General features: G+C 43.7%; 1 protein-coding gene across 2 annotated transcripts in view; it reads left to right on the forward strand.

The window, feature by feature from the left end:
* The window catches only part of SLC6A11 (solute carrier family 6 member 11), a 126238-nt gene that overhangs the window by 22328 nt on the left and 83295 nt on the right, over positions 1-20615 (forward strand). For both annotated transcript variants that reach the window (XR_014173878.1, XM_081936398.1), the window contains exon 6: positions 12380-12512. Coding sequence is in view for 1 of the 2 variants with exons in the window: in XM_081936398.1 (XP_081792524.1) it covers positions 12380-12512 (133 nt within the window). In the remaining variant the exon portion in view is untranslated. The remainder of the gene's footprint in view (positions 1-12379; positions 12513-20615) is intronic.

Consider the following 20615-nt stretch of genomic DNA (forward strand, 5'->3'; position numbering starts at 1 on the left):
ATTTTATTTTGAGACACCAAAATAAAAATGTTGGCAAATGTTGGAAGCATGTAGTCTTTAGTTTTGGTTGGTCCTGGGTCTATATTTTGAACCGATGTTTGTGACTGAATATCTTCAGAAAACATTTGCCAGGCTATCCCACCTCCTTTACATGAATGATCAGCATTGTAAGGAAAAACATGATCTAAAATAGCATCGCTGCTCAGCACTGTCTGAATATACAGCTAAAATATTTTAATGAAATTTAGATTGGACAAATGTGTCACCTGTACTATCAACAAGGGAAAATGGTGAAAACTGAAAGAATCAAGATACCCTATGGAAATACAATAATATCAAGAGTCTAGATGATGATATAATTACGAATACCTGAGCATCATCCAAGGCACACATCAAGGACACACATCAAGAAGAAGGTTAGTAGCAAATGCATCATGAGAGTCTAGAAAATCTTAAAGTCCAAGCACAGTGGAAGAAATATCATCAAGTCAATTAACACCTGGGCAATTCCAATAATTAAATACTGGAATAATGTACTGGACTCAAGCAGAACTAAAGCCCTGGATAGGAACAACATGAAGAAAATGACAATGAATCATGCCTTTGATCATAGCTTCATGACCTATGTTGACAGATTCTGCTTACCAAGGAAAATAGGTGGATGTGGAATGTTGCAAGTACCACAAACAGTTGAAGAAATAAAAAGGGCATTGGAAGCAGAGATGGGTTGCTCCTGGTTTGGCCCGGATTGGCCGAAGTAGTAGTGGTGGCGGAAGGCTCCGCCCAGCCATCCTGACACTTCTGTGCATGCGCAGAAGCATTGTGCGTGAGTGTGTGGGAGCGCACCTGAACTGGTAGTAAAAAAATTGGCAACCCACCTCTCATTGGAAGAATATCTAAAGCAGTGGTTCTCAACCTTCCCAATGCCATGACCCTTTAATACAGTTCCTCATATTGTGGTGACCCCCAACCATAAAATTGGTGTCTCAGTTCCTAAGACCACCGAAAATATGTATTTTCCAATGGTCTTAGGTGACCCCCGTGAAAGGGTCATTCGACCCACAAAGTGGTCCCGACCCACAGGTTGAGAACCACTGATCTAAAGGATAGTGAAGGAGACACACATGTGAAGCTAATATACACTGAAGACTTATTGAGTACTGGAGAGACCAAACTGGCCTACAAGAAAAATCAAATAAAGAATATAAGAGACATGGCAATGCAAAGTATTAAATGCCCAGAACATATAAAAATAAGCAGGTAAAGAAAATAACAACAAGACATGACAATGGCTAAGAACAATGGAGAAAGAGACAGATGGACTAATGCAGACTGCATAAGACCAAGCCTTAAGAACAAATGCAAAGTCAGAATTGAGAAAGACCGAAACAGGCACAAATGCCATATCTGCAAACAAACCGAATACCACCTAATTAGCTACTGCAAAAGAATCGCATAGTCTGAATACAAGCAACAGCATGACAAAGGATCAACAATAGTGCAGTGCAGTTTCTGTAAGAAATACTACTTGCTGGCAACTAAGATCTGGTAGGACCACAAAATAGACAAAGTAATAAAAAATAAAGAAGCTAATCTGCTCTGGGACTTTAGAATTCAAATAGCCAGGCACATAGCTACATAACATACTAGACCTAACAATTGTTGATAATAAAGACAAAAAAGTCTGAATAGTGGATGTAGCAGTACCTGGAGACAGCAAAAGAGAAGAGAAAAAAACTGGAGAAAATCATAAAATATAAAGACCTGCAAATAGAAGTATAACAACTATCAAAAGAAAGCAAAGATAATACCAATAGTAATAAGTGTCTTGACTATAATTCTAAATATCTCGAGCACCACTGGCATTGACAAAATCACCATCAATCAGTTGTAAAAGGTAGCTTTCCTTGGAACAGCTTACATCTTACAGTGATACTTTTAACACTATTAAACCACCATAACTGTCTATCTCAAGTCCTTGGGAATCACTCACTAGATGGACAAAACCACCAAATTTAACCTAAATATCTGGCTGACACTATGACCAACCATAATAAATTGATAGTAAATCCATATTTATTAAGATACCATTGTCATCCGTGATTGGTATAGGCTTTAATTTAATTTTAATCATCTCTTGTGGTGGAAAGTAGACTGGATTCCCAGGACATTGCATTCCGGAAGACAAAGAGGAACATGGAATGTTTGATAGGGAGGAAATGGATTAAAATTACTCCTCCCTAGTAATTCTCAATGTATATCTGAAGTTATGCAAGTAGTTGCTTTACTTTGGCAAGATTTTCTTTATAGATGAGGAATAATAATGGAAACTACTAAGAAGTAATCTCAAAGATGCTTTTTCAAAGGGCAATTGGATTAGGTTTTTTCCCTTGAAGAAGATGTTTCGCTTCTCATCCAAGAAGCTTCTTCATTTTTGACTGTATGATTATTATACTTGTTATGTCTCTTTTTCCTAATTAAATGAATATTTTAAAAGTTAGGACATTGAACTTGGTTGGCGCTAAGGAAAGTATCCTTTGCACATTTGTGTCTATAAATCAGTTCCAGCTAATTCTGGATCTTTAGCTTATCAGCCTCTTCTCATAGGCTCCATCCCATTCTTTGACTCTTAGCTCTTTTCAACAGTGGAAGTGGATGGTGCTGGGAAAACATGACAGTCTTTTCCCTCCCCAAAATGTTGGTGATTAATAGTTGAGCTGCAGAAACTAGTGCATAGTTGCAGAGCCCGATTGTTTAGCCAAATGTATCTCAGCTGAGTGTGAAATGTATACAAATTAAAAATAGCAATAGCACTTAGACTTAGACATCGGTTCGCCATGGTTTACAGCCCTCTCTAAGCGGTTTACAGAGTCAGCATCTTGCTCCCAACAATCTGGGTCCTCATTTTATGGACCTCAGAAGAATGGAAGGCTGAGTCAACCATGAGCCAGTGAGAATCAAACTGCCAAACTTCTGGCAGCTGGCAGTCAGCAGAAGTAACCTGCAGTACTGCATTCTAACCAATGGTGGGTTTCCATTTTTTCAATTACCGGTTCGCTCATTCGTGTACGCTTGCACCTGCGTGCGATGTTTTTGCGCATGCGTGTCTGGGTGGGTGGGCGGAGCCTCCCACCACTGCCACTACCAGTTGACTCAATCCAGGCTGAACCGGGAGCAACCCACCTCACCCCTTCGGCTCTATTTCTTCAAAGCTTTCATAAGCCTCTTTTGTAGCTCCAATAAGAAAACATTTTCCAGGCCAGCCTGTTGACTTATCATCTGTACTTCCCATTTAATTTTTAAAAGTTTATCTGATTTCTTTTGTACATCTAGTAAAGAGCTCTTTTCCAAATCATTCTCTTGGCCTGTCATTTGTAGTTCCATTTTTGATTCCTTCCTTGGCTTGTCAGATAAAATTTGTTTGTCAGATAAAATTTGTTTGTCAGATTAAATTTGTGGAGATGTCGTTAATTTTCCATATCTCTCTCAGAAGTCCAGTTAATCAGTTGGTATTCCAAAATCAGAATTAGCAGCTTGAAGGCTGAAAAGATACCTTAATCAGTTAACTATCCATGATGACTTTAATATATTGGTTTACTGAAAGAAAGATGAACAAGGAAAGTTGAAGAAGCAGAAAGTTTCAAGAAAGGTTCTTTTTTATGGAACATATATAAAATTTAGCTATAAACTGACAAACTACATGTTATAGGATATCCTCCTAAGGCAAGAGGATGAAGACTTTGGAATAAGACAGGAAAAAATAGCCTTCTCATGAAGCAAATAGAGCAAAATGTCTGATATTTGCCCACATGGACGGTTAAAAGGGAAACTATCTTGGAGGAAATCACTTTTAAATAAGAGAAGGTTATATATTTAGGGGGAAAGAGATTTCTGTTATAAATTGAGTATGAATCCTGAGTTCAACTGTGATGAACTTAGCTTAGATTCTTTGAATACCTTATAAACTGAGTATGAATCCTGAGTTCAACTGTGATGAACTTAGCTTAGATTCTTTGAATACCTTATAAATTGAGTATGAATCCTGAGTTCAACTGTGATGAACTTAGCTTAGATTCTTTGAATACCTTATAAACTGAGTATGAATCCTGAGTTCAACTGTGATGAACTTAGCTTAGATTCTTTGAATACCTTATAAACTGAGTATGAATCCTGAGTTCAACTGTGATAAACTTAGCTTAGATTCTTTGAATACCTTATAAACTGAGTATGAATCCTGAGTTCAACTGTGATGAACTTAGCTTAGATTCTTTGAATACCTTATAAACTGAGTATGAATCCTGAGTTCAACTGTGATGAACTTAGCTTAGATTCTTTGAATACCTTATAAACTGAGTATGAATCCTGAGTTCAACTGTGATGAACTTAGCTTAGATTCTTTGAATACCTTATAAATTGAACATGAATCCTGAGTTCTTATGTTGAATGGTAATAGGACCAGGTTTGTTCATTTTTTTAATTCCTTAGGGAATTTAGCAAATACGTACAAGGAAAACAATACCAAATTCATATTTCAGGATAATGATTTGAGAAATAATTTTGTTTTTTGACTTCCCAACTCCCAAATGATTTTAGGCATCATATAACCCGGAATATTTATTTAAAAATATATCTGATCAGAACAGAAAATATTCAAAACCAAACCAAAGCAAAGCAGATAAGCCATCCCTCAGATAGCCAGGCCCTCTGTCATCAAAACAGTAATGGTCACCATCTTAAATTGTGCCTGGAAACCAACGTAACCAGTGCAACTTGTAGAGCACCATGTGGGGTGAGATATGGATAACACAGCACCCCCTTCAGTTCCCCCACCACCATATTCTGAATCAGTTGTAGCTTTGGATGATCTTCAAAATCAACCTCAAGTAAAATGAATTCCAGTAATCTAATCACAAGGTAACTGGGACATAAGTAATTGTCTTAAAGTTCTTCTGATCCATGAAAGAGTATAATTGGCACATTAAGTGTACCTGTGCCAAAGTCTTGTTGGCCATAGCTTTCATCTGTTCTTTGAGCAGGAGCGGAGACTTGAACTGGACCTCCAGATTGTGCACACGTCGTAAATGGGGAAGTTCAATCCCAGTGGGAGTCAGCAGTGGTATATCACCAGATATGAGATGGTGGTAGTGGAAACAAATATAATCACTCAGGATTGGCCCGTGGTGGTGCAGTGGTTACAATGCAGTATTGCAGGCTAATTCTGCAAACAGCTGACTCACTGATTCAAGGTTGACTCAGTCTTCCATCTTTCCAAGGTTGGTAAAATGAAGACCCAAATTGTTGGGAGCAATATGCTGATTCTGTAAACTGCTTGGACAGGACCGTAAAGCACTATAAAGTGGTATATAAGTCCAAATACTATTGATATTGAATCTGAGTCTGTTCAGCCCCTTCCAGATCCACATAACCTCCAGGCACTATGTCAGGACTTTGACCACATTGGTCAGATGGCCAGACATTGAGATATATCCTATCTGTGGTTGGTAAGATCCACTCTTTGTCTTTGTCCAGTGGAGCTCCAGGTTTCCTTGGCTTTTTTCCCCAATGCTCCTCATTTCACATTTTATTTCATATTTATGCAGAAATTTGGAAATTTTAAAAAGAAGGCATCTGAAGTTTTAAGTGCCACTGTAGAATGAAACTATAATTATAAAAGGAATTATTAAAGAAGTTCAACACAATTCCTATATGCTTGACTGGAATTTACGAAAAATGATTTCCCTGCTTTTCCCCTTTATTTACCCAAAAGCTTCCAAATCTATCATTGTTTTACCAAAGTCAATGATGCCGTTAGAGAAATAAATGTTTGCATCCTTTGGTAAGGCAGCTTATATGGAAGCTACAGTATATGACATCTTGGATCATTATAACATTTTCTACTAAACAGGTTCTTTCTGAGAGAAACAGGCATTCTGCTTGCCTTCTTCTAGTGCTTAAGAGTACTGGCTTCTCTTTTTGTTACAGTTTTTTTTGAAGAATTTTATTGGTTTTTAAACATTTATGGGAAAAGGTAAAAGGGTATATAGAAAATTTTGGCAGCTCCCGTGCTAGTGGTAGAAATCCCTCCAAATCTCACAATTTTTACAATGTTAAAGACAACATATAAAAGATAAGCAAAAACAGAATCTTCTTCTACATTATATCAACCATGTGTTCAATCATCTCTTTTTTTGGTCACTTTCTAGTATATCAACAATTACAATAATATTTCAAATGCATTTACTTTTGTGACCTGAGCCTTTTCGCTATTGCTCCCTCCTCCCTGTCCCCAGATGGAACCACATCCCCTCCCTCCTTCATATCTTGTACATTACTACCTTTTTCACTACTTCCCATAATTTCGTCCTCTAGGAGAGAACTGTGCTTTTTAATGAAGGCTTCTGCCTCCCCCGCTGCATTAATTCTAACTCTGTTTCCCTCCCAAGAGATCAGCATTTCCTCTGGCAATAACCATCTAAACCAAATTCCTTTATTATGTAATTTCTTTGATAAGGAGGAGTACTTCCTCCTTCTCTCTCTTATTTTTTTCGGACGTTTTTGTTACAGTTTTTGTTGGCCTCAGGGTTGACCAAATTATTGTGACTGAGCAAATATTGAGCCAGTTAGGAGGAAATTTTAGAGACCCATTTACATGGGTGACAATCATGTTGCTAGTGGGCTGAAAATGTCAAACCAATGTCAAACCAAGCCATTGAAAAAAGTCAGAACCGAGTTACAGGGCAGATCAAATGTTTTTTTAAACAAAAACATATGATGAAATGCTGAAAAAAATTGACAGTTGCCATAGCAATAAGACAAACAAGTATAAACATGTTTACATTCTGTCAGAACGCTGTGGCAAGAAAGATAGGGAAACTAGGTTTTTTTCTCCATGTCCACTGAAGATGAAACACTCCGCACTTTTAAAAGGTCTTTCTATATTATTACATGATTTAGAAAGAATAATCTCTAGGATGTTTGATGAAACACTTTAGGTAAAGAACTACCTTCTAAAGACTTCATCTCTTGATTCTTTGTAAGCTCAAGGCATATGCAGATAGCTATGAAAGGGTTAACTGACACAACAGGTCTTTTCCAAATAAATGAATTCATTCTTTTGCTTTCCCAAACTATAAAACAATGTGGTAAGTACTCTGGTACATTCCTTTTAATGAAATGCTGGCAGTGATTAAATCTCTTGCTATTCAGGAGCGTGCAACAGCCCTCCATCCTAGCAAGCCTTGTAAAAGAATCTCTTTCCCAGGAAAATTCACTCAAAGTCCATGGGAAATGCAATGCTGCAATTGCATTATCCCCAAATAACATACTTCTAAGAAATGGGGAAAATATACCCTTGCATTTCTAAAAGGATAAACTATAATAATTTCATATACGTGTTTTCAACCAATGATGTTTTAAAAGGATTTTGACTTCCCGTCTGTCAGCTCTCTCTTCAATTTATGCCTTCCAAATGTATTGTAGTCCTAGGTTATCTGAAGAATGCCATTTTCAGAATTCTGCTTCATAAAGTTTCATTTGTTCAATATAATAGGTTATGAAATGTTTCCCCAATTAAAGCTATTTATTTAATGTGTGTATGCCTTTGAGCCATTGTTTGCTCTTGGCAACTTCCTGGATTGGGCTCTGCAGTTTTCTTGGCAAAGTTTTATGGAAATGGTTTGCCCTTATCTGCTTCTAGGGCTGATGAGACAGAGGGACTGACTCAAGCATACCAAATTAATGTATGCCTAAAGAAGGACTAGAACTCATGATTTCTAGCCCAGGGCCTTAACCACTACACCAAACCAGATCTCTATTTATTGAATACAATTGTTTAAGTAATATATTTAATACATTTATAATATATAATATATATTTAATCTGCTTTTCAGGATTACATCTTCAAATTAATAATCATGGATGAAAATCAGCTAACAGCCATGCTAACAAGGAAACTTATCTTTTCAGGTTGCTTTGAACAACATGAGTAATAAAATGATACCAACATTATTTTGATTCTTTTCTTAAGCTTCTGCACAGATGGGATTAAACACATACCCATGTTGTAGTTGACTTAAAGCTAATGTTGAGAATGGTCTTTAAGTAGCAGATTATATTGCTTTATGGTGAAAATTCAAGCAGGACTTTGCACACGAATTTCAATGATAATATGGGCCTTCAGGTAGGCTGATCCTATGCTATTCAAGTGGAGTTTTTAAATGAGCTTTACAGGAAACTCCAGGTAATATGTATGGTAGTAGATCACTTTGGGGGCCAAGAGTTTGGTGAGTCCAATCATTTTGCTTTGAATATAGATTGATCTAAATTATTCCTAGTCTGTGTTCCCAACCAACCTCACAAGGTTGCTGTTGTGGGGAAAATAGGAGGAGAAAGGAATATTATGTATGTTCCATGCTTTGAGGGTTTTTTTTGTGAAAATAATAATTAAAAATCTAAAGCAATTGCTATCAGAAAACAAATTTGATAGACTCGGGGCTCATAGCATCTTCGATCTGAGTCTTTTTATAAACTGTCATTGCGTTAATTGTTTGCTAGTTGAACTGAATAGTTACTGAAGAGTTACTGCGCAGGTCATAGGTCCTTATCAGCAATGATTTACTGCGCATGCTTTCTAACACATTACACATTCCAGAGACTTCTTTCCTTTTGTTCTTTGTTCGTCTGCCAAGAAGGTGGGCGACAAACTGCTCTTACCAAAATGTAACAATTAGATAGATTTGTTTATTTTCCTATTTCTTATTTTTGTATTAAAAGTCTGTTTTCATTAGAACATGTTCTCGGGTTTTTATTTTTGTTTTTCTTGAAGATATGCTGTTTGGGAAAGGCGTCGGTCTAAGACCTCATTAGCTCAGGGTGAAATTTCCCCTGATATAAACAACTTATGCCCTTCCTATGCAATACGAATAACAATATGAATATGTGGCTATTCGTATTCATATTGTTATTCATATTAATAAGCTTCTAGTATACATGGGGGAAAATAATCCAGAAACTTCAGTCCAAAACAGGGAACAGACCTATTAAATGCTGCAATATAGCCATGACCTTAACCAGTATTATACTACTTTCAGTAATATACAGGTAACCCCTGGGTTATGAGGGTCCACTTAGTGAACGTTCGAAGTTACGCAGTAAGCGCCCCCTAGCATTTATGAACAAGTCCTGAAACTACACGTCTTGCAGCACCACAGCAGTTGTTTACCCTTATAAACAACCTCGGAGGCTCTGCAATATTCATCCTATACGTTGCCAGCAAAAATGGAGCTTCTAAGGGGCGGATATCTTTCTCTTCCAATTGGAATTGTGGTGGTTTTTTTAATGGTTTATTTAGCATGGCAGCAGAACCAAAACTTGCAGTTTCTTGCACTGCTAGTAAGCCAGACCTGCCTGACAGAAGACATCACGCCCTAGGCAAAACTGTATAGCAGCATATGAAACAGATACTACATGATTTCTTTAACTCAGTATTTCTTAAATATAGGTTGTGTCTGATGATCTACATTTTATTTCAGGGAACTTTGTGTAGTTTATTTTTGCTTTCAGCATTTATAGTTACACTCTTTTTGATATAATTAGTAAATTTTCTTGAATTAATTCTAATAAGACTGAACCTGTGATTTTGGGACTGATCAAACCTGTGATTTTGGGACTGATCAAATTCACTTAAAAGAATGGATACTGCAGGGGAAAATACAGATTTAAATAGGTGAGCTAGTGTCCAGAGATGCTCGGAAACAGATTTGATTGGGTTGCTGCAATGAATTTAGAACCCATCTCTAACATCTCCTGAGATAAGGGATTTACTGAAGCTGTGTTGTACCTGATAGGAAAATGGCATTTACATTCTATAAGTAAAAGCTTTCTTCTTCCATATATTCCAATTGCACAAATCCAATGACACATTGTCCTGCATGTGTTAATTGCAATGGAAAGTGCTATTTCCTTTTATTTACATGATTAATGTTAATGATAGGAAATTTATTATTTTTTAATGAAATTTTAAAATCTTAGTTGTTAGGATTGTATTTAGCAGATATACAGTTTGGGAGTTCTGCAGCAGAACTGGCTATTCTTGATAGACAAGACTTTTACAATACAATACAATAGTAGAGTTGGAAGGGACCTTGGAGGTCTTCTAGTCCAACCCCCTGCCTAGGCAGGAAACCCTATACCGTTTCAGACAAATAGCTATCCAACATCTTCTTAAAGACTTCCAGTGTTGGGGCATTCACAACTTCTGGAGGCAAGCTGTTCCACTGATTAATTGTTCTCACTGTCAGGAAATTTCTCCTCAGTTCTAAGTTGCTTCTCTCCTTGATTAGTTTCCACCCATTGCTTCTTGTTCTACCCTCAGGTGCTTTGGAGAATAGTTTGACTCCCTCTTCTTTGTGGCAACCTCTGAGATATTGGAATAATGCTATCATGTCTCCCCTAGTCCTTCTTTCTCTTAAGCTAAACATACCCAGTTCCTGCAACCGTTCTTCATATGTTTTAGTCTCCAGTCCCCTAATCATCTTTGTTGCTCTTCTCTGCACTCTTTCTAGAGTCTCCACATCTTTTTTACATCGTAGCGACCAGAACTGAATGCAGTATTCCAAGTGTGGCCTTACCAAGGCATTATAAAGTGGTATTAACACTTCACGTGATCTTGATTCTATCCCTCTGTTGATGCAGCCTAGAACTGTGTTGGCTTTTTTGGCAGCTGCTGCACACTGCTGGCTCATATTTAAATGGTTGTCCACTAGGACTCCAAGATCCCTTTCACAGTTACTACTACTGAGTAAGGTATCACCTATACTGTACCTGTGCATTCCGTTTTTGTTGCCTAAATGTAGAACCTTACTCTTTTCACCATTGAATTTCATTTTATTAGATAGTGCCCAATGTTCAAGTTTGTCAAGATCCTTCTGTATCTTAAGCCTATCTTCTGGAGTGTTGGCTATTCCTGCCAGCTTGGTATCATCTGCAAATTTGATGAGTTCCCCATTTATTCCCTCATCCAAATCATTGATGAAGATGTTGAAGAGTACTGGGCCTAAAACAGAGCCTTGGGGTACTCCACTGCATACTTCCCTCCATGTAGATGCAGTTCCATTGAGAACTACACGTTGAGTGCGGTTGGTCAGCCAGTTACCAATCCATCTGGTGGTGATGCTGTCTAACCCACATTCTTCTACTTTATCTAGTAGTAGGTTATGGTCTACCTTATCAAAAGCCTTACTGAAGTCCAAGTAAACTATATCAACGGCATTCCTCTGGTCCACTAATTTTGTCACATTATCAAAGAATGCAATAAGATTAGTCTGGCATGATCTGTTTTTGACAAATCCATGTTGGCTTTTGGCTATTACTTTGTTTGCTTCTAGGTGTTCGCAAATTCGTTGCTTGATTATTTTTTCCAGAATCTTTCCTGGTATTGAGGTTAGGCTGATAGGTCTGTAGTTTCCTGGATCTAATTTTTTCCCTTTTTTGAAGATGGGAACCACATCAGCTCTTTTCCAGTCCTCTGGTAGTTCCCCGGTGTTCCAGGATCTCTGAAAGATATAATTCAGTGGTTCTGAGATCTTTATTTGGGTTTGTTACTTAGGGGGCATTCTGGTTTGCAAATGAGGTTTGTAGTATGTACATTATTGATTACTTTAGATCTTTTTTGTGTCTACTCTTAATATTAGCTATTTAAAATTGTATGCAAACTTTAGAGGCTACCCTGCAACACTAATAAATAATAATAGCAACTATTTTCCTAGCATTTTTTCTACAAATGTTCCCAATCCTCCTCAGATGTAGTATTATTCATTGGTTGCAATAAGAATTGACTAACCAGCTTGTTCATCGAGTCTGACATTATGGGCTGATTGGCCTAAAGTCACCCAGTCAGCTTGCATATGTAAAGTGGGACCCAAACAGGAGCACGCGCACAGGGGAGCATCAGAAACTGGAAACTGAGCTCCCTGGCATGCGAACAGCAGTTCCCTGGCACGCATGCACGAACTGGGAAGCTGAACACATGCGAAGACCAGCTGGCTGGCACACATGCATTCTCTGAAAGCCAGAAGCTCAGCTTTCTGGTGCACCCATGCATGCCAGGAAGCTGCTCTTACAGTTTCTGGAGTTCCCATACATGCGAAAACCAGCATGGAACCCAGAGAAGCAATGGGCAATGGCTGGTGTGTCAAGAGAGATGGCTCTGCATTCTACTTCCGGCATGCATGTCATAGGTTCGCCATCACGGCACTAGACCAAACTGGCACTTATTATAACAACAACAGTAGTACTACTCTTAACAGATTATGAGATTTCTGGCAAGTGGTAGCTTCTGCATCAAAGCTTTAGTACTGATGTTTATTTATATCATTTTTAGACGAAGAGTCTTGGCCATATCAGACGGTATTGAACACATTGGGAATCTCCGCTGGGAACTGGCACTATGTCTTCTGGCTGCCTGGACTATCTGCTACTTTTGTATTTGGAAAGGTACAAAGTCAACTGGCAAGGTAAAAAAAAATATATGTGCTACAATTTATGCTGCATAATATAGTCTGGATTCTCTTTCCTTTACTTATAAGTGCTGAGAACTGTTCATGAATTTTCCACAAGATAAGCTTCCTTCTATTTAATATTAAAAACACTGGTCATCTGTCTGAGCTCCTTCAACAAATAAAAAATGTGATATTCCATGGTGAAAAATATTAACAAGAAACTGAGCGAATCAATTTTTAAAATAGGTATTTTCAATAATGTTTCCTTTTCTTTAAACATTCCAACAAAAAGGACTAAATTGCAAACATTGTTTTTGCACATCATGGTAATCCAAGATGTGAAGGATCCTTAAATATGAATGTGGTATATGCTAATTCATATGGCTGAACTGATCCCTACCAGCTATATTTCTCTGTCCTGTCAGAGTAATCAGCTGATCAAGGATTGAAATATCTCTTCTGATTGTTTGATGATAATAAATCCAAAAATTCTGGCTTGTCCTCCAAGGAAAAGCTAAGCATGGCTTTTTCTAGGCATCTCATTCTTAGCTTTCTTTAGTTGCTCACTCAGGCGTGCTATAATATAAACTAGGAGTGAATTTGGATTAGGACTATGCAATTAGTCACCAGTGGGATTGATGTAATTTAAAGATTTAAGATGCAATATAATGTTCTGCACAAGGGCTAGCTTTAATCAAAATGATATCTGCCAGGCTTCTGCCTGTTGCTTTAACAAAATCAATATAAACTATTCCCTACAGATGAAAAGCAAGTAAGAGGCATTCTGTAATCAATGTCATTTGAAACCGTGCGGAATATCACAGTGAGTTGCAATAATTTGCTATCCCCTTTGCCTACATGCATTCTACCTTTTAGAACAGGGGTGTCAAACTAACATCATCATGTTATTGTTGTGTTCTAACCTGTGTGGCCAGCAGATGGCACTGTCCGAGTCATCCCTGATTGGTTCAGACGTGCCTGCCGGCCAGCGGGAAAAACACAGGTTCCCTATTGGTTCCCCATCTGACAGCTTCCCATATAAATAGCTGTCAGGCGGGGGTGTTCCCTGTTCCATTCTGTCAGAGTTACTAAGTTAATAAAACGTTTACTTGCACAGCAGTCTCATCTTTTATTGCCACCTCAGAATACAAAACTGGCGACGAAGGTGGGATAAACAGACCCTCACCACTTTATTCTACCATTTTGGCTACCACGGCAATTTTTTCTCCTTTCCGCCCTGAGGCTGAGGCATGGGACGCATTCCTTGAACACTTTGAATGTTTTCTTTTAGCCCATGACCTCACTAGCCTCTCTCTGGACAGAAAAAGGGGCATTTTCTTAAACTACTGTGGACCGGAGATGTTTGCTACTGCTAGGGCTCTATCTGCCCCTACTCCAGTCCACACTCTGCCATGGGACTTGCTCCTGACTAAGCTCAAGACTCACTACGAGCCTGCTCCGTCCCGGTTCACGAGGCGCCAATTCTTCTGCCACTGTGTCCAAGCTGAGGGAAAGTCTATCAGCCACTACGTGGCTGCGCTCAGGGCCGCTGCCATTAGCTGCGAGTTCTCCGATCTGGATGAGGCACTATTAGAACAATTCATCTACGGCCTCAGAGATGTTCATCTGCATAGACTCTCGCTCTGAGCTAACCCTGAAGATTGCTGTGGACGAAGCCCGCGCCTATGAAATGGCTGACCAGTCCACGCCTGATTTTTGCCGCCTTCCTCAGTCTCCGTGTCAACCTTTACCTGCCTCTACAGTTCACTGCCAGCAAGCCTCCGACAACTTCAAGTCGGAATTAGACCTTGCCATTGACCGGTTACAAACTCTTTCTCACAAGGACAGCCGGAACTGCCTCAGCTGTGGAGGGTGCCATCTCCGCTCCTCCTGCCGTTTCCGCTTTGCCGTATGCCAAAAGTGCGGCAAGAAGGGCCATTTGGCTTCAGTCTGCCGTTCCAACCCTTATGACCATCACTCGCCTGACCTGCCTGCAGCTTTTCGCCACCCATCTGCACCTCCTTCATCATGTCAGCAAAACTGCCTCTCCCTTGGGGACACCGATGATGCATGCCCTGAGTGGGACATCGACTCGGCCTCTTCTTCTGTAGGGGGTCAGGGTAAGCTTCACATCAACGTCCTCCTTGAAGGCCACCCCTGCTCCATGGAACTAGACATGGGATCCACACGATCCATCATGTCCTGGGACACCTTGCATTCAATGTTGCCCCACCTACGCCAGCACCAGCTGGCTCCCGCCAACTGCCGCCTCAGGGACTATCAGGGAAACCCCATTCCATTACTTGGTTGCGGCCACTTCCTCATTAGCTATGGCACTTTCCGGAGGCATCTGCCCCTCCTTATCGTGCAAAGTCCCCTAGCTTCCTTACTGGGCTTAGATTGGTTTACAGCACTAGTCTCTCCATCTCTGGTATCCACTCCACCCACTGTTCCTCTATTCCCAGGGATGACCTTCTCTTTCTCCTTTCTGAATTTGAAGATGTGTTGTCCCCTATATTGGGATGTTATATAGGGACTCCCATTTCCTTAAACCTAGACCCTACTATAGCTCCCATTCTCCTTAATTTATTATTTATTATTTATTTCTTAGCGCTTATAGACCGCCCCCTCTCCCGAAAGGGACTCGGGGCGGTGTACAGTCCGTATCAGAAATACATCAAATTAAAATTATTAAATAGATAGATACATATATACGTATATAAGAGGAGGATAAAAAGATATGCAAAACTGTACAGCTAAGTAAATAATTTAGAATATACAAAATTTAAAACCCCAATATCCTGTAAAATTAAGTTTGAAAGAAACAATCCCTCTAAAAACCAGTAAAAATATGTATGCCAGGAGGTAGACGTTATAATTATGCCAGGCCAGCCAGTCGGAACAGGTGTGTCTTCAATTTCTGTCGGAAGGAGCGGAGGTCAGTGGTGGTTCTAATGTCGGGGGGGAGGTCATTCCAGAGGGTTGGGCCCATCACAGAGAAGGCCTTAATCCTTGGTGTCACCCGTTGGCATTGCCTAGTGGACGGCACCAGGAGAAGCCCCTCCCTGTGAGAGCGAATTGGCCGCAGGGATGTATGTGGGAGGATGCGATCCTGCAGGTAGCTAGGCCCTATGCCATGGAGCGCTTTAAAGATGGTGATCAGAACCTTGAAACGCACCCGAAAGACCGCAGGCAGCCAGTGCAGCTCGCGCAGGAGCGGTGTTACGTGGGAGTACCTGGTACTCCCCATGACTACCCGCGCGGCTGCGTTCTGGACTAGCTGCAGTCTTCGGGCGCGTCCCAAGGGAAGCCCCATGTAGAGAGCGTTACAGTAGTCCAGGCGAGACGTCACCAGTGCGTGAGTGACCGTGCGTAAGGCATCCCGGTCCAGAAGGGGGCGCAATTGGCGCACCAGGCGAACCTGGTGGAACGCCCCCCTTGCCACGGCTGCCACATGGTCATCCATTGACAGCCGGGCATCTAGGAGGACGCCCAAATTGCGCGCCCGTTCCACAGGGGGCAATTGTTCGCCCCCTATGGCCAGTGATGGAGTCAGCTGGCTGAACCGAGGTGCCGGTAGCCACAGCCACTCAGTCTTGGAGGGGTTGAGTTTGAGTCTGTTGTCCCCCATCCAGACCCTGACGGCTTCCAAACACCGGGACATCACTTCGACAGCCTCGTTGGGGTGGCTTGGGGTTGAGATGTACAGCTGAGTATCGTCAGCATACAGATGGTACTCAACCCCAAAACCACGGATGATCTCGCCCAGCGGCTTCACATATGCGTTGAACAAAAGGGGCGAGAGGACCGACCCCTGCGGCACCCCACAAGAGAGTGGCCTCAGGGTCGACCTCTGCCCCCCAGTCAACACACATCGCATCCGGCCGGAGAAGTAGGAGCCGAACCACCGTAAAACGGTGCCTCCGACTCCCATCCCCTCCAGCCGGCACAATAGGATACCATGGTCGATGGTATCAAAAGCCGCTGAGAGGTCTAATAGGACCAGGATAGAGGAACAACCTCTATCTCTGGCCCTCCAGAGATCATCAACCAACGCGACCAAGGCTGTCTCTGTGCTGTGCCCGGGTCGGAAGCCGGACTGGCATGGGTCTAGATATACGGATTCATCAAGGCGACGTGGAAATTGCTGCGCCACCACATTCTCAACAACCTTCGCTAAGAAGGGAAGGTTGGAGACTGGACGATAATTAGCTAGCTCCGTTGGGTCAAGCGAAGGCCTCTTGAGTAAGGGCCTCACCACTGCCTCTTTCAAGGCAGTTGGTAAGGATCCCTCACCCAATGAGGCGTTCACCAGGCCCAGAAGCCAGCCTCGCGTCACCTCCCAGGATGCCAGTACCAACCAGGAGGGACACGGGTCCATTGAACATGTGGTGGGTCGCAGCCGTCCACGCAACCCGTCTAAATCCTCGGGGGCAACAGAGTCAAACTCCTCCCAGAGTGGTCTCACAAGACTCACTGTTGACGGCTCGTCCGGTCCACTGGGGGGGGGGCATCCGCTCCGGATCTGAGCGACTTTGTCCTGCAGATATTCCCCAAACTCCTCTGCTCTTCCCTGCAAGGGTGCCCCCCACGTCTCTTGCGACAAGAGGGAGCGGGTCACCCTAAACAGGGCGGCAGGGCGGTTATCCGCAGACGCAATGAGAGCGGCACAATGTCTACGTTTGGCCGCTCTCAATGCCACAAGGTAGGTCTGTAAATAGGCTCTTACCTGTGTTCAGTCAGACTCGGAGCGTGAGGACCTCCACCTGCTCTCTAGACGTCTCCTATGGCGCTTCATCACCCTCAGCTCCTCGGTGTACCAAGGAGCCCGGGTGGGTCGCTGCCGTAGGAGAGGTCGCAAAGGCGCAACCCTGTCCAAGGCCCCAGCCGTCGCCCTATTCCAGGCGTCGACTAGGTCCTCCGACCGAGCGCGGGTCAGGGCTACAGGTAGTGGCCCAAGCTCCGTCTGGAACCTATCCGGTTCCATCAAGTGCTTGGGGCGGTACCAGCTTGAACAAACTGGCTCCGCCTCCTCGCGGTGGAGGGTAGCGCCAGGGAAGTCCAGCCGGAGACATGAGTGATCTGACCATGACAGGGGAGTAATATCTAAATCCCCTATTCCCAGATCACTCGTCCACTGCTCAGATACAAAGACAAGGTCCAGTGTGTGGCCACCTTCGTGTGTGGGGCCCTGAATTAATTGGGTCAGGCCCATGGCTGTCATGGAAGCCATGAACTCCTGAGCCACCTCAGATGCTGCTCCCGTCGACGGCAGGTTGAAATCCCCCATAACCAAAAGTTTGGGGATCTCAACCGCCGTCTCCGAGATCAGCTCGAGGAGCTCGGGCAGGGCCGCTGACGTATAGCGAGGATCCAAGTATACAATCAGCAGACCCCACTGCCTCCCTGGGCCCCATTTCATACCTAGTGACTCACACCCGGGTATCTGAGGAACAGTGAACTCCCTCGGCTCTAGACAGTCCCGTATAACTACCGCCACCCCACCACCCTTACCCAGGGCCCAAGGCTGATGGAATGCACGGAAACCCGGTGGGCACATTTCCATGAGGGGTAAACCACCCTCGTGGCCCAACCAGGTCTCCGTTATCCCTGCAAGGTCCAGCTCCCCCTCTGAGATCAACTCATTAATGAGGGGGGCCTTGTTGGTCACGGACCTTGCATTGCAGAGCATCAGCCTCAGGCCCTGGCTCTGTAGTTCCTGACCACCTAGGTTGCGGGGGTTGGTACAAACGACCGGGCGTAGCCAGCAGCCACGGTCTCCCAACCGACCTTGCGATCTTCTCTTGTCCTCGCATCCCCCCCTCCCCGCCACCGTTGTAATAAAACAACCCTCTGCTGGAATAACTTGTTCCCTCTCCCCCCCCCCACGCCGCTCACTTCCTTCCTGGACTCACCCGTTCGTCTGGCACTGGCTTCCCTCCTGGCCTGGTTGTCGCCCCCCCCTTCCCAGAACCCCCTAAAAACAGTACAAAACATTTGGATAAAAAGCCCCTCAGCTTCCTTTTCTTCCACCTCTCGGGGTTCGCAAACCCGTCATCAAGGCTGGCCCTTGAAAGAGCCAAGGGCCATGCCTGCGAGAGAGGGGCTTCTCGCAGGTGGAGCAGGTCTAACCTCGAGTAGATTGTTGAGTGTTAAAAGTCCCAGTAGGGTAAGGGTGCTGATGAAACAAAGTTAATAGTTAATAGCCGGCAGGGCTAGAGTCTCAATGGAGGACCAGGGGTTTTAATGTCCAGATGGTAATTTGGAAGAAAGGGGGGGGAGGGCGGGAGGTATTTCAATGTCCCAAGTGGTGGAGGAAGGCAAAGATGGTAGAAGAGAGGGAGATAGTTCGGATGGTCCCAGATGGATATATGTTCCTTAATGGGTGGGGGGGGGGGCATTCTTGGCCCGGTTGTTTTAGCCTAGGCAGCTGCTCAGGCCTGTCCATAGCCCCAAGACAGAGTCTCCAGTGGCCTCGAAGGTTCCAGGCCGCCCCCAGCCGTTGTTTCAGGTCTTCATTCACTTCCCAGCCAAAGCAGAGCCGCCAGGAACGGCAAGATATCATAGAGGAGTCCCTGGCTGCGGCTCCTTCTACTCCTCCGTCGCCGCAGCTGTCTCCCTTTGCCTCTTCTGGCTGCCACTGGCTGCCTCCCAGCCCTGCTCACCTCTCCGGTGCCTCTCCGGTGTCTTTGATGCCTCTCCGGCGCTCCGTTGTTCCTCCCGGTGCCCCCGGTGTCTTTGGTGTCCCTCCGGTGCCTCCGGTGGCTCTCGCCCCTTCCTTTCTGCTTTTTCGGCTTTTCCGGCTTTTTTCCCAGTCTGCCGGCGCCAGCGCCGTCAGCGCAGCCGCACCGCGCCGTCGCCATTGTTTCGCGAGCTTCTCCCAGCCGCTTGCCGCTTGCAGCCCTCCATTCCTTCTTTCCCTCCGATCTTCACCGACCATCCTGGCAGGCCAAAACAAGCCCAAAACAAGCCAGGGTGGTCGGGCTATCCAACTCTCAGCCCCTCTGATGCCATAAGGGCTGGCAGCAATCCCCTACCCGGTCGGGAGCTCCATAGTTCTCTTAGGAGCTCAAGAGGCGACCGCCATCATTGGAAGCTCCTCCTCCTCTTAGGCTCGGCGCCTGCCTATTGCTCTAAAAGCTAAGGTGGACGCTGAGCTTGACAAGCTCCTGGCTCAGGGTGTCTTAGAACCAGTGGATTTCTCCCATTGGGAAACCCCCATAGTTGTTCCTTTAAAGTCTGACGGATCCATTAGGATCTGCGCAGACTTTAAATCTACTGTCAATAAGGCCCTGCAAGCCCACCCTTACCCCATGCCCGTAGTGCAACATGTGTTGCACTCTCTGGGCCACGGCAAAATTTTCTCAAAGCTGGATCTCGCGCAGGTGTACCAGCAGCTGCCAGTCGATGACGCTACTGTGGCTGCACAGACAATTGTCACGCACTGCGGAGCTTTTAAATGCCATCGACTGCAGTTCGGCATCAGTGTGGCCCCAGGAATTTTCCAATCCTTAATGGAGAGATTGCTCCAAGGAATTCCTGGGGTCACTCCATATTTTGACGATGTCCTGATCGCCACCCGAGACTGATCAGGACTCACCAAAACACTCCAGACCATCTTGCTGCGTTTCCATGCAGCCGGTCTCCGCTTAAAAAAATCCAAATGCCAGCTTGGGGTTCCTGCCGTTGAATTCCTGGGCTACCTAATAGGCCAGCATGGCATTCATCCCTTCTCATCTAAGGTGGACGCTATTCTCTCTGCCCCTACCCCAACAAACAAGGTGGAACTGCAAGCCTTCTTGGGCCTCTTTAATTTCTATTCCTCCTTCATCCCTTATAAGGCCTCCCTGGCAGAGCCACTCCACAGGCAGCTGGACAGCTCTGCTCCATGGGCCTGGACAAGCCGCGAGGCGCATGCACTCGCGGCTGTCAAACACTCTTTGACTGTTCCCCCTGTTTTAGCACAATATGACGAACGCCTCTCTTTGCTCCTTGCCTGTGATGCCTCTCCCTTCGACATCGGTGCCGTCCTCAGTCATTCCTACCCTGACGGCTCACAGGCCCCCATTGAGTTTTACTCCCGCACCTTATCCAAACCTGAGCACAACTATAGCCAGT

The sequence above is a fragment of the Natrix helvetica genome, assembly GCF_964273705.1.
Source record: "Natrix helvetica genome assembly, chromosome: 1".
Taxonomy (NCBI): Eukaryota; Metazoa; Chordata; class Lepidosauria; order Squamata; family Natricidae; genus Natrix; species Natrix helvetica.